This window comes from Equus asinus, chromosome 2 (genome assembly GCF_041296235.1).
Source record: "Equus asinus isolate D_3611 breed Donkey chromosome 2, EquAss-T2T_v2, whole genome shotgun sequence".
In the NCBI taxonomy this organism is placed as follows: Eukaryota; Metazoa; Chordata; class Mammalia; order Perissodactyla; family Equidae; genus Equus; species Equus asinus.
Genome location: NC_091791.1, coordinates 31,121,489 through 31,134,731, shown reverse-complemented (window position 1 = coordinate 31,134,731; position 13,243 = coordinate 31,121,489). Strand labels below are relative to the sequence as shown.

The following is a 13,243-nucleotide window of genomic DNA, read 5'->3' as shown; positions in this document are numbered from 1 at the left end:
AGATTATCTTGGCCATGTCTTGTTTTAGGAGGAAAAATCTGATCTGGGGAAGCTGGTGGATGAGCAACTTTGTCGTGGGGCCCAGCCTGGCAAGCTGCTCCCTTGATGCATCACGATGCTGAGTTTCGCCATAGGCTGTCTTCTGTGGGGAGTGTGAGAAGGGAATCCCTTATAAGGAGCGATCCCTACTGATTTAGTAAGTTACCCCCACCCCAAAACGACAAGGCCAGGACAGATGCCCTGTACTAAAGTTCCTGCGGAATGTGGCGGTAGCGAGTTTCTCAGTATCCTTTGAACGGTGCAAATACTTCTTCCATGAGACAGTTGCACAGTGAGAACTGCAGGACTCCAAAGATCAAGTTCAGTGATTCCCTCCTCCCGTGTTATTAACGAAAAACAATAAAAGAAAACTTAAACCTCTTAGGAGCAGCATTTAATACACAGAGACAGACAAAAGAAGCAGGAACTGCCTATATCCTGCAAGTTTAGAGGCTGAGTGAGCAATCAACACTTATTTACAGAGAGGGTGTTTGGATGGAGCTCTGGAATCCTGGCTGTACTGAACCGGCAGAACTTAGGGAGAGGGGCAGGGAGTGAGTGTGCGACTGGGCAGCCACTGAGCTGACTTGTTAAATGACCAGGCTCTGCGTTATTCCGAGCTCAGCAATCCATTGCCCTCAGTGACCCTGGGCAAGCTGTGGACCCCTAGGGGGCTACTGTGTTTGTAAAGCAAACTAGCCCAGGGCCGGGCCCCAGGGACCTCTGGTTCCTCTTGTTATCATGAGGGGGCTCTGGGGCTGTACCTGACCAGTGTATAGAAGAGATTTTGATAGCCTCACAAATTTTTTAAAATTTGTCTCTCATTTCTCTTTTCCTTTCTCTTCCTCACTTTCCTCTGCTGCTTCTTTCCCCTCCTTTCTACCCCCAGTCTTGGCACGTCTCTCTCTTCCCCTCTCAAAGCTGAAACTTTTCAGTGGGAGGCGCCGGCTTCCGGAGAAGAGGAGGCCTCTCTGGGTTGCCACAGTGTCAAGGTCTCCTCCTCTCTCAGCTGCTTCCAGGTTGAGCCAACCACTGACCATGTCCAGCCCGGTCCTCAGGCTCCCCATTTCTTGCTTGAGCAGCACACACCTCCTTGTGCTGTTCCTCCTGAACCTAATAATAAGCACGTCAAAACTGAGTCCACTGTCTTCCTTACACACACAATGAGCCTGTCGGCTCCTGTCCCCCGATTCCCAGTTCTCCAAGCCAGGAATCCTCTGTCCCCTCTCTTTTGTAATCTTCCTCCTGTCTCTCACCTTACTGTCTACTTTGCAGACTTGGCCCCAATCCTTGACTCCTTGGGCATCTTACGCAGTCTCCTTGGCCTCTGGCATCAGCAACCCTGCCCCTCTCTTCCATTTCTATCCTTTCACAACAGCAGAAATTGTCTCTCTCTTAATTGGAATCCTACGACACTGTCAAATATCTCCTCGTTTAAAAAAATTCATGTCATTTATCCCGCGAAAAAGAATCACATCCACAGAAAAGAAAGTCGTATTTGGTTGCAGCATATTTGCAAAGCCCCACACGTACCCCTTGAATCACAGAGGAGATCCTCATCATGAACTTTAAATCACTCCACTTGCCCCCGGCCCAGCTCGAGAGCTTCCACCTACCCTTCCACAGTCTCTGGATTGCTCCTTCCCCCCAGTGGCCAACTCAAAGCTTTGTTCTGTGCTCAGGTAAGCTGGTCTGGGACAGGATGGACCTGGTCATCTTTAATGCCCGCATTAGATTTCCGCTAGTACATGCACTGAGAGGCACACGGCTGCTTGGGAAGAGGCAGAAAGGCTGGAGTCAGTTGTGTTTTACAGTGATGACCTTTGGTTTACACCTTTTTTTTTTTTTTAAATAATGGTTTTGGTCAACCAAAACAGTAAGGGCATACTCTTAATATTCTCTCAAACTTGAGGCAGGTCTAATTATTTGCTTTGTTCAGTTGGTGAGCGTGTGTGTCTGGTGGTTTGGTGTACTTTTTCTTTTACTAAAACTCTCTCCCTCACAGCCAAATGAAGGATGATGATGGCTTTTTGTGGTGCCTAATACATTGCTCTCTACTCAATGAATATTGTTACCTGACTCCCACTCCAACCCTGGGGGTATCTGGATTCACAGAGGAATAGAACCTTCTTACAAAATCTGGAGTATGCTTGCAATTTTACTTTTGAAGCACCCGCTTCCCAGAGGAATAGCCAGTGATTGATGCCACTGTCAGAAACCCAGATGCACACACTCATACATCCGCCGGGAAATTACATAAACAGCTCGCCCAGCAGGCCAGCGCTGACTCACCCACTTGCTCCCCTATGGGAAGAAAGGTGATGGGAAACCCAGGGCAACAGCAGGGAACAGACAAAGGAGTGGAGTTAGAAGAGGACTGGGCTCTTGAAGCTCCACCGGGTTTTCTCCTTGCTCGTCTTCCGCTGAGGCAGCCACAGGCTAAGATCTGTAGTTATATTGCTGTGACCAGGATCATGGGGAGTCATTTCATTTGTCCTGGGAGTGCACTGTCAGCTTGTCTTCATGGTGTGTACGAGGATACACACAGCTTTACACACATACCTTCATCCTTACACAGGTACAGGAGATGTCTACATTTTCCTTCGGGGTGGATGTGACCTACCTAGGCTAACATTTGACATTTGTCTCTTCGGAGAGCAAATCTATGTTGATTCCAGCAGGATAGGGCAGCAGAGGCTGGTTTCTTGCTAAGAAGATGTCTGAAAAATAAGGATACGATCAGGGCAGAAGAGTGGAAAGCAGTCCAGCAGGCCTGCTGGCACCTTGTGAGTGTGAGGGTGGCTTATCGGTAGCGGCAGGCCAAAGCGTTGACATTCTTGACCACATAAAAGCCCATGGTGACTGGAGGGATGACCAATGTCCGGCCGGCCCGCAGGGGGCGGGGCTTCAATTCTGGGAGGGTCCCATCGTCCACCATCACTAAGGGCTGGCCGTTCAGCTGCACTGACCTACAGTGAGGAAAAACAGCATGCGACTTGTTACGGCATTACAAGGGAGCCATTGCAACAAAGCTGGGGAGGCCCCAGATGGCCTGATCCGTGCCCAGCTATCACTTATTGACACTTGTTGTGCCCAGGCCCTCAGCAGGTGCTTTACTTTAATAACACATTCAAACATCCCAGCACATTCTGAAGAAGAGACCGTCATTATTCCCATTCTACCTGGAGTGGTTACATGACTCACTGCAGGTCACACAGCTTGCAGGTCTGGGAGCCAGGATTTGAACTCAGGTAGTTTAGGTCCACGAACCTATCCTTTAGACAAGCGGAAAGTGTCTGTGATGCAGAAGCTGAAAAGTGTCTCATTTTTTTAAAAGATTATAATAGCACTTTAGATTGATTTTTCTACCTGAAGAGTTTTTACCTGTGGAATGATGCATAGGCTTAAGACATTTCAAAAATCTCGTATTTAACTCGTTTCTTTCATTAATTTATCTGACAGATTAGAGAACTGACATAATGTTACTTGTCAAGGGCTGTTCTGAAGGAGGATAGAGACATATCTAATGATTCTCCTTTTTCTAACCTAAGAATGAGTTTTCATATCTAATAATTAACAGATGTTCCCACTTTAGCAACACAGTGAAGTAGCTGATAAGTAGGCATCTGTGATTGCAATTCATTTATCTATCTTTTTTTTTGAGGAAGATTGGCCCTGAGCTAACATCTGTGCCCATCTTCCTCTGTTTTATACGTGGGATGCCTGCCACAGTATGGCTTGATAAGCAGTGGGTAGGTCCTCGCCCAGGATCCGAACCAGCAAACCCCGGGCTGCCAAAGCTGAGCATGCAAACTTAAGCGCTGTGCCACTGGGCCAGCCCCACAATTCACCTATCTTGCTTGATTTTCTTTGTCCTGTGTACTAGCCATCTCCAACCCTGAGAAGTGGGCACATACGAAGCACACTTAAGGGAAAAGGGAAACAGATCATTGCTCGTCCTTGGCCTGTGGTACAGAATCTAGACAACCTCCCAGCTGCTCCAGACTGGTGAAGGATCATACAGCCATGTACCCATGTTGAAGCTCAGCTTTATGGGTCAGTAGAAAAGGCCAGAACCAGGCCACCAGCTGGAAACAAGACTGTGAGTCACCATCAGAAAATCAACATTGAGTAGTGATGACTGTTTCTGGGCCTTGCCCAACCTCCAATGTGATAACATTGTAGTGACATTATTTGAGCTGTAAAGAGAATAAAATGTTAGAAATTGATATAGAGGTCTTTATTTAGTGTTCCCTCTGTGCTGTGAATGATAGACAGGTTTAGAGAGAGATAATCAGACCCATGCCCAATAGAGCAGTCAGTTCCCAGAGAACCATGTCCTAAATTGCTCCCAGTGGAGAGCTAATCAGACAAGCAGCTTCAGGCCTGGCCCGACATGGACAGGTTTGGGCCTGGTCCAGATCTGACAAGCCAGAGGGGCAGCCCCCCTCCTTGTGTTGGGATGACTGAGGAATGGATGAGCGAGCAGGGGATTCCTATATGGACAGCCAGGCCTGCTTCTGGAAGGTGTAGGGTGGGAGAATGGAGATCTGAAGATCAGTGTTGACCTCATCAAATATCGAAGGAGCTTTTCCTCCAAATTTAAGCAACCTCCTCTGGTGAAGGCAGCCTACTCATTGGAGCGGGAGGCAGGGTGGGGAGAGGCAGCTCAGTTCCGAAAAAAAAAAAAAAAGCCCAGACAGGTCTTCATAATGTATTTTCATTATTTTGTTTCAGGTGGTGTGAATATCCAAAAACCAGACGTATGCACTGTCAAATACAAGTTCAATAACACTAATTAATCTTTCCAAAGCACGCTCAAATTTATATCACTTCTCTACTTGAAAACCTTCAATGGTCCCTCTTACATACAGAATTAGGTATGAGCCCCACCCCCTACACACCCCTAAATCCCTCTCTACCCCAGAGGAATTAGGTAATGCCTTTTTATTCAGATGACCCTGACATCTTGGGGTCTGGGAAGTGCAAAACAAAGTGTGAAAGGCAAGGCTTTTAATTTCCATACTAATAATGAGTAGTTGTTCTGGAACAGGCCCCACTCTGATTTCATTATTGGTTGTTTAAAAAGCTAACTCAGGTGTAGGAGAAACCAGCAGCATGGTCCAAACTCTGGAATGATCTCTAATTTCAGGAGCCCAGCCACCAACTTGCTAGATGGCTCTGGCAATCTCTTAACCTCACTGCCTACAGTTTTTGCATCTGTAAGAATGCTAGATAGGCCATAGTGTGAATGAAATGAAATAAACGGTGTGAAAGTGCTTTGAAAGCACAATGAGCCATACAAGTGGGAGATGGTGTTTTGTTGTGATTCTTTCCACTGTCGTTATGGGTAGATAAAGTTTTGGTATTTGTACTTGACTGCTCTGTGTCACTGACTTTCATGGCTCCTTTCTTGAAGCCCTCTGGTCCTTTGGCTCCCACGGTAGCTCTCTGTCTCTGTCTTTCTCTGTCTCCCTTTTGGTTTTCCTCCTTCATTTCTGTATGTTGTTTCCATTTTAGGGGGACTTTCCCTTCATCCTGCCTCTCAGATGCTGGGGTCCCGGTGCTTTGTCCTTGGGCCTCTTCTCTCCCACACTGCAGGCTCCTCCTGGGTGCTGTTACCCCCGCCCAGGACTTTGATTACTATCCACTTCTCCATGCTTCCAAAACCTGTCTCTCTGTCCTGGATCCTTCTACCTTGTGTATCTCCACTTGGCCATCCTGCAGGAACTTCAAAGTCACAATGTCCAAAGTCAAAATCTTCTACTCAAACCCCGTCCTGTTCTTTACCTTTTTATCCACCATCTATCCGATTACCTAAGCCAGAAAGCTGGGAGTCATCTGAGACCTCTCCCCCAGTTCCCATGTCTGGGGTCACGCAGTCCATTCAATTCTACCTTTTAATATTTTTGAAATCTGCTCCTTTCTCTCCATTCACTGCAATTGTTTTCTTTCGGACCACCCTCCCTGACCCTGCCACTCACATTGCTGACTGAGCGTCTGTTGCTGTCACTGCTTCAAACTCCCCAACACTCTTCAGCCCCTCCACTTTCATACAGACAATGAAGCCCAGCTCCAACTACCTCTCCAGTCTCAGATCCTGCCAGTACCCCTTACTCCAGTGCTAACCAAGTGCGGCTCACAGCCCTGGGCGGGGGGTGGTGGTGGTGGCATGAATCAGCAGTTATTGGAAGGATTTCATCAATATATGCATGAACAAAGCTTGTTTTACAATGAAAAACTAGTAAGTCTTGCACATAGATGAGGCAAATATTTCTCAAATGAAAATTTAAGTAGATACTGTTGGGAACAAAATACACAGGTTCATTTAAAAGTATAGTAAATATTTTTCAAATGTAAATGCCAGTAGACACAATAGGGATTAATAAGACATAAATTGATTTAGAACTTATAAAATTCCTAATAGATTTTTTGGGAGGACGGGGGCATCATGTACTTTTTTTCAAGCAGGAGATTTTAAAAGGACAATTACTATAATGTGAGAGGGCCGTGATATTTGCTGACATTACAAAGGAACCCTCGTACTTGAGGGGACCAGCACCCTTGCCCCAGTGTGATCAAATTAAATAACTTGCAGTTCAAACTCTGGGTCGCTGCATATGATGCTTCCTCCACTTAGAGCACAGCCACTCCTTCTCTTCTGCCGGGCTAACTGCCTTGTGTCCTTGCAGAGCCTGCTCAGGTGTGGCTCCCTCTGGGGAACCTTCTCTGACCCCTGGGTTAGGAGCCCCACCTCTGTGCTCTCTTGTACCCAAACCATCCCTATAGCCACTTCACCAAATTGCAGTGATTTACTCGCTCTATCTCTCACTGGACTGTGAGCTTGGTGCAAAACGGATCATGTCTTTTGTCCCTAAATCCTCAGTGCTTAACGAGATGTTTGGCACAGAGTGGGGACAAAATATTTTTCTGAATAAGTGAATGGACTTTTGAGGCTCTTTTGCATTATTTCCTGTCTTCCTGGGTTGAGTTTCTCCAGCTCTAAAGAGGCTCCCTGGAGGCTTGCTGAGTGTCTTTACAGATTTCATTAACGTACCAATTACTCTTGCTCTCAGTGGCTCTGGAGATGTTAGATAAGACCTGAATTATCGCTGATCCTCACAGTCACTCACTAGATACCTTATCCCAACCTGACACGAGGCCATTGATCACTGCTAGTGTTTTTCATCCTTAAAAAAGATCTATATGACCATCTCTTAGCCAAGCCAACAGGAGTTAATTTCGTGAGAACTTGAGTCCTCATACATCCTTACCTACAAAGTCTCTTCATTATAAAGATAGACTGTGTGCTTTACCATCTCCATTCTATTTTTCCTGCTTACATTTTTCTTTTAACATTTATCCTGTTACCCAGTGACATGATATCATGTTAAATATTACAATAATCTTTCATTTTTATGCATTGAACAATTTGTAAGTTTGCAAACATAATCATGTTAATGATAAAAATCACTGATTATTGAGCACTGTCTATGCAAAAGGCACCATGCTATGATTTACTTTGACTATTGCGTTTAGTCCTTACAGCTCCCACCTGAGGCAGGTGTTAGCCTTCCTATATTACAGATGAGGAAATCAGAGGTTAGAGGGGTCTAAAACTCACCCAAGTTGCACAGCCAGTAAGTGGTAGAGCTGAGATCTGCACTGCTGCCCTTCACCATAGTCCTATCTGGCGTTTCTTGTGATTGCTAAAGAGCCCTGTGAGGTACACAGGGCAAATATTATTATTATTATTATTATTATTATTATTGTAACTGTACTATTGAGACGAGGTCAGAGAGGTTAAGGTCATAACTAATAGGTGGCTAAACTAGGTCTCAAATTCAGGCCTTCTGACACCTCTTTCTACAATTTCATGTTGTTCTCCATTTCCAGATGGCACTCACCAGGATTGTGTTTCTCTCTTTGAAAACCTTTCTTATCATATTCTCATCCTATTCTGGGACCTTCTTATTGGCCCATGACTTTTCAAACCAAATGCTAAATGATCCAGCCTATGTTGAACTATTTCTCTTAATTCCCTTGCTGCTGAGGGCATTTAAATTACCCAAATATTAGGACAACTGCATTTTATCACTATCTGTTTTTATAAAGTTTGAGGTACTTTGCAATTCCTAAACTTGTTTTCTTTATTTGGCATGCTATTTGAAATGGGATTCACTGTCTCAATTTGGAGTCAAGCCCTCCGCTACCCGGGTCTCAGTGGGAGCCCCTTGGCAGGGTTGCCCTCCTTCCCCCGCCCCACCTGTTTACAGTCTCTGGTCTTCATGTCTTATCCTACTTCTTGCTAGCCATGGATATTGAAGCAAGCTTTCAACTGTCCTGAGGTTTCAGGGAAGCAGGTCTAGTGAGGACACGCTTCGCCAGTCTTGAAGGTAATTTGCTGGACTCTGGTCTGGCCCTGGGTGGACTTCTGTGGAGGCAGACGCAGGGGAGGCCTATGTCTTATCAGGAGCAGCTTTGGGAGCTGGTGTCTGGTTCTGGCTGGCATATCTGGGGCCTTGAGTGGAAGCTGAAGGGACTTGGAGATAACTAGTTCCACCTCAGCCACTTTGAGAAAGTGAATTACCTTTTCTGAGCTTGGGTTTCTCCATCTGTAAGACAGACTAGATGAACCATATGATTCCTTCTGGCTTCAACATTTTTCAGGCAGGTTGCCCACAGCCTAACAGCTAGCCTGAGACAGAGTTTAATGCCAAATTCAGAGTGATCCCGCACAAAGAGAAATCTGATCATGACATTAACCTGTCTAAATGTTCAGTAGCTCCCTGCTGATCTTAGAACATTCTCCAAAGTCCTTACAAGACCCTATAATTGAGTCCATTTACCTACTTCGCCTGCCCCTTAGAGGCTCACTCGAGCTCCTGTCCATTCCAGCTCCCCACCACCCTCCTTTCATTCTGTGCTGCAATTTCTCTAGTCATGATCTCTCTCATCTCAGGGCTTTTGTACATGTTGTCCCTCTGCCTGGAACATTCTCCATACTCCCTCCCCCCTTCCAGCTTCCTTTTCCCGGCTAACTCCCAGCTGTCCTTCAGGTCAGGTGGCCCTCCAAAGCGCTCCAATATCACCCAGGACTTCTCAGGCCTCTGTACTCATCACAGGTATTGGGATTGCTGAGTGCCTGTCAGTCTGTCCACTGGACAGGAAGACGATGTGTCTGCCTTATTCATCCTGTCTTCTCCTGTCCACCACTCACACGGTAGGTGCTCAATAAAAGAAGGAGTGAATATAAATATGTGGGTAGACGGACTGCAATCTAGAAAGAAAAGACACTGGACTGGAAGACCAGAGACCTGAGTTTTAGTCCAGACTCTGAGCCTGCCATGTGCAGGCCCAGATATGTCACTAGTCGGCTCTGGTCTTGGTTTCTGGATTGTTAAATGTTGAGACAGAGGGAGGGAGGGAAAGGAGGAGTAGGGGGCAGGTGAGAGGGAAGGAGGAGGGGGAGGAAGGGCAATGTACAGGAATCCGGGTGTGCGTGTGTAGGGGCAGCGGGAGGCTCCTCAATCACTGCACACCCACTCTTCTGACTCTGGCTCCAGGGTGCTTCCCCAGACGCCACTAGAGGTCAGTCTTGTTCTACACAACAGTGCCGGAGAGTCGGGCTTGGCGGTGGCTCCCAGGAACCCAAGCGCGCGCGCGTCTGGCCCCGAGTTCGCACTCCACTCCCGGTAAGGCTGGGAGATGTGCCCTGCACTTGGCCTTCCCGAGGAGCAAACCACGGAATCAATCAAATCCCAACAAAAACTTCGTTGCGGTCCACTTGGCAGGGGGCCCACTTGAATGTGGCTAATATTAAGGAAATGTGCGAAGCCGTGCTGCGATTCCTGCCGGGGCTGCGGGCTCCCCGACCAGCGTGCGGGGAGGGGGGTCCACGCAGGTGCGAGGCTGGCGGCGCCCGCGCGACTCGGCGCCCAGCTCTCCTGGGCCCGGTCCCCAGCGCCCCCGCCCTCCCGGCTGGCCGCGCACCTGTGTGCGCTTTAAGGGCCCCCGAGGCTGGAGCTAGCCCCTTCGAGGCCCCTCGCTGAGTTAGGAAGCTGGTATGCGCAGCTGCCCTGCCCTTCTCCAGGTCACGGGCAGGTTAGAGCCGGGAGGGAGCCCGACCGGGTTTGAGGACAGAAAGGCCTGGCTCCTCTTGTCTGCTCCGGGAGAGGCTGTGCATCTGGGGGAGCTTAGAAAGGAAGTTCCTTTGAAATGGCCATGAGTGATTGTTATCCTACTGTGGAGGGTTGCTCAGGAGTGGCCACCGCAGGCCACTGTCGCCTGGTCCTACATGCCTAGCTGGAGCAAAGGCTGTAGGATGCTCAGGACCCTCTCAGAGGCGCTCCTACTCCTCAGGGGTCATGGGGAGGATTACTTCTTCCCAAGTGTGCCCTGAAGCTTTTCTCCCATGTACTTTTTTTCTACCTGGAATCTGGTACAAGCTGTCAAAAAGCCTACTCTTCCTTCCAGGCCCCTTCGGCTGTGGCCCCCTCCACCAGGGCCTTATCTGAGAGTCCCAGCGGGAAGAGAGGTGCATTCTCTGCAGATAATTTTCAATAGCACCTGGTGCAGTGCCTTCTTGCCTGTGATACAGTTCAAATTAATACTTGTCGAGTTCCACTCAATCAACCTCTCTAGGAGTTCTCACGTGCCTGGTTGGACACTCCAATTGCTTTCTCTATTGTTAAAGTGAGGAGGCTGTAAGAGAAAGAAAAAATGGAGATGAAAGCCTCCTGTTCCCCATAACCCAAAGCCCCCATCTTATATGAAGTTCCTGCCCACTGAGACAATTGGAGGCTGACAAGATCGTTTGCCCTTCGTCCTACTCCATGAAGGCAGATAGAAACAATGAGGAATTTCCATCTAGCTTTGTATCACTGAACAGAGAGAACACTAGGACTCCTTTATGCAAGCAGAGCTCGGGGATTATTATAGGCAAGTTGTTAGGGATATAGGCTTTTCCTGTTTGCAGTTAGGTTTGGGGGTCATGATTTGATCTGTGTTCTATCCAAGTCTGTGTAATAAAGGTCCAGGCTATAATAGGATCCCACCATGTGCTTCTAATGGTTTAAAGTAACTGAGCACCCTTTGCAGACAAGATGAGAGCACAGCTGAGGAAGCTGGATTTATACTGATATTCTGAACTCCCAGCAGGTGAGGGAATCATCTGGGGGCAGTTTGGGAAGAACATTTGACTCTGTGACCATCTCAAAACTCCAAGTCATAGACATATCACACTTAAACCACAGCACACAACAGGAACCAGCTGTGAAAACCATGGAGCCTTTAATATGTGGTTAACTCTGTTCCCTTCCCATTGTAAGAATCGGTGCCATGATCACCAGCATTCACCAGTGGTGTGTGAGGGGCATTACTCTTACTTCTACTGTTCTTTGTGTTGTAAAAATTCAGTTATAACAGACGTAGTCCTTACTGGCTAAGATAGAAAACACGGAAACATGCAAATATGTGGTCAGACACACGATAATTAACACATTATTACACTAAGAGAGGGACAAAAGGAAAATGAGCCTGGATTTTAAGGCCTTCTGCATTCTGGCCCTAATATATTTTTGTGGTCTTTTCTCTCACCCCATAAAGCATCGTATATTCCAGTCATGTGAGATAATGTGCCACATCCCCAAACAAAATGACCCTTGAAATTTTGTATTTCTAAACTTTTAGTAAGCTCATCCTTATTACTTAGAATCGCCTTCCTTCCAGCATTTCCTAGACATATGGCTTATCCTTCCAGCTCCTGTTCCATGGCTCTCAGCTCAGAGGATTTCCAGGTCAGAATTCCCCTCTCCCTTCCCTACACTCCCACTCTCCTATATTCACCCTCTTGCGGTCTGTGTTGTCTTAGAGTTAAAACATCCTCTGCGGGGAGGGACTAGGTTTTAGCAGCCCTAATTGTGTGGAGCTGGAAGGGGCAGTGTGGGATCAGAAGCATCCCCTTTCCAGGCATCTGCTGGTGAGACAAAGAGAGTCAGGTAAGAGGGCAGGTGTGTGTGTGCACACACACGTGCACAGAAAGGTTTTCCATATGTAAGAGTATGAGATAGAGTCCATAAGCCATGCCCAAATTTAGTTCCATTACTATAAGGTCACGGCTCCCTGGATATCTATTCAAATATATTAAATCAAAGGGACAAATATCTCAGTTTTATCAGATTTTGACAATGTTTCTTATAATATCAGGTGCACCAGTGTACCCTCAAAAGGGAAAAATAAGATGACCCAGCGTCCACAGATGTCAAAGTGCAAAGAGTACGGTGACCCTGAGTCATTCCTGTGAAGGTGAGCAGGGAAGAGGTCGTCCGCCAAGTGGTTGCTGGTGTTTGGCAGTCGGTCAACAGTTTGTGCTCCAGCTCTTTGTCTGGAAGGAACCACATCCTGTTGAGGGCTCCTGGTGCTTGGCAGCCAAAGAAATACTGATTCAGGACCCAGGCCCTGCTATAGGGACAAGTTGGATTAGGGTTTTTCAGTTTCTTGGGGGCTTACGTTTGTGCATCACCCAAACCACAGCCTTGGGAGGGTGTGGAGAAAGGAGAAGACAAGGGCCATTTCTTCTCAGTCCACCAGAACTACCTACATATTCTGCTTCCCTGCCCCTCAGTTTAGAATCAACTGCTTGGAAACATGTTAGCTTTACCCTAAAGTGCTCATTTTCCAGTCTTTCATCTGGGTCGTCTGGAACAGAATGGATCAGATCTCTGCCTGCAACGAGGGTCCCCTAGTGAGTGAAGATGGGAGAGGAGACCACAGCCTTTATGGACAGCTATACAGAGAGATTCCAGCTGCTGGGAATGACCTGGAAGAAAATGTATTCTGGAGCAGAGAACAAATGAAAAACTCTCAGAAAATAACAGTGAAAACCCTGGATTCCTAAACATCGTGGTTTAAGATGTCAAGTCACTGTAAAATATAAAAGCATTTTATAATCCTCTAATCTGCACAGTGATCTGTACATTACTAATCTGGGAATTAAAACAAAACAAACAATAAAACCTTTGGGAGCCGTACACATCCTTCCACTTAGCCATAGAGAACTCCCAGGGGCTCATGGCATGTTCACACCTTTGGCAAAATGGCTTAGTGCCTGAGTGAAGAAAAGAATCTGCGTGAAATCAAAGATGCAAATCACCTGGGATCTTGTTCCAGCATTTTCTAGAGGGACAGTGATTCTCAACCTTGG

At 47.0% G+C, this 13,243-nt stretch overlaps 1 protein-coding gene across 2 annotated transcripts in view; it reads right to left on the bottom strand.

The window, feature by feature from the left end:
- Nucleotides 1–1,888: 1,888 nt before the first annotated feature.
- The window catches only part of HPSE2 (heparanase 2 (inactive)), a 602,725-nt gene continuing 591,370 nt past the window's right edge, over nt 1,889–13,243 (bottom strand). For both annotated transcript variants that reach the window (XM_044752780.2, XM_070485651.1), the window contains exon 12: nt 1,889–3,008. In XM_044752780.2, the coding sequence (XP_044608715.1) occupies nt 2,843–3,008 (166 nt within the window). In that variant the 3' untranslated portion in view covers nt 1,889–2,842. The remainder of the gene's footprint in view (nt 3,009–13,243) is intronic.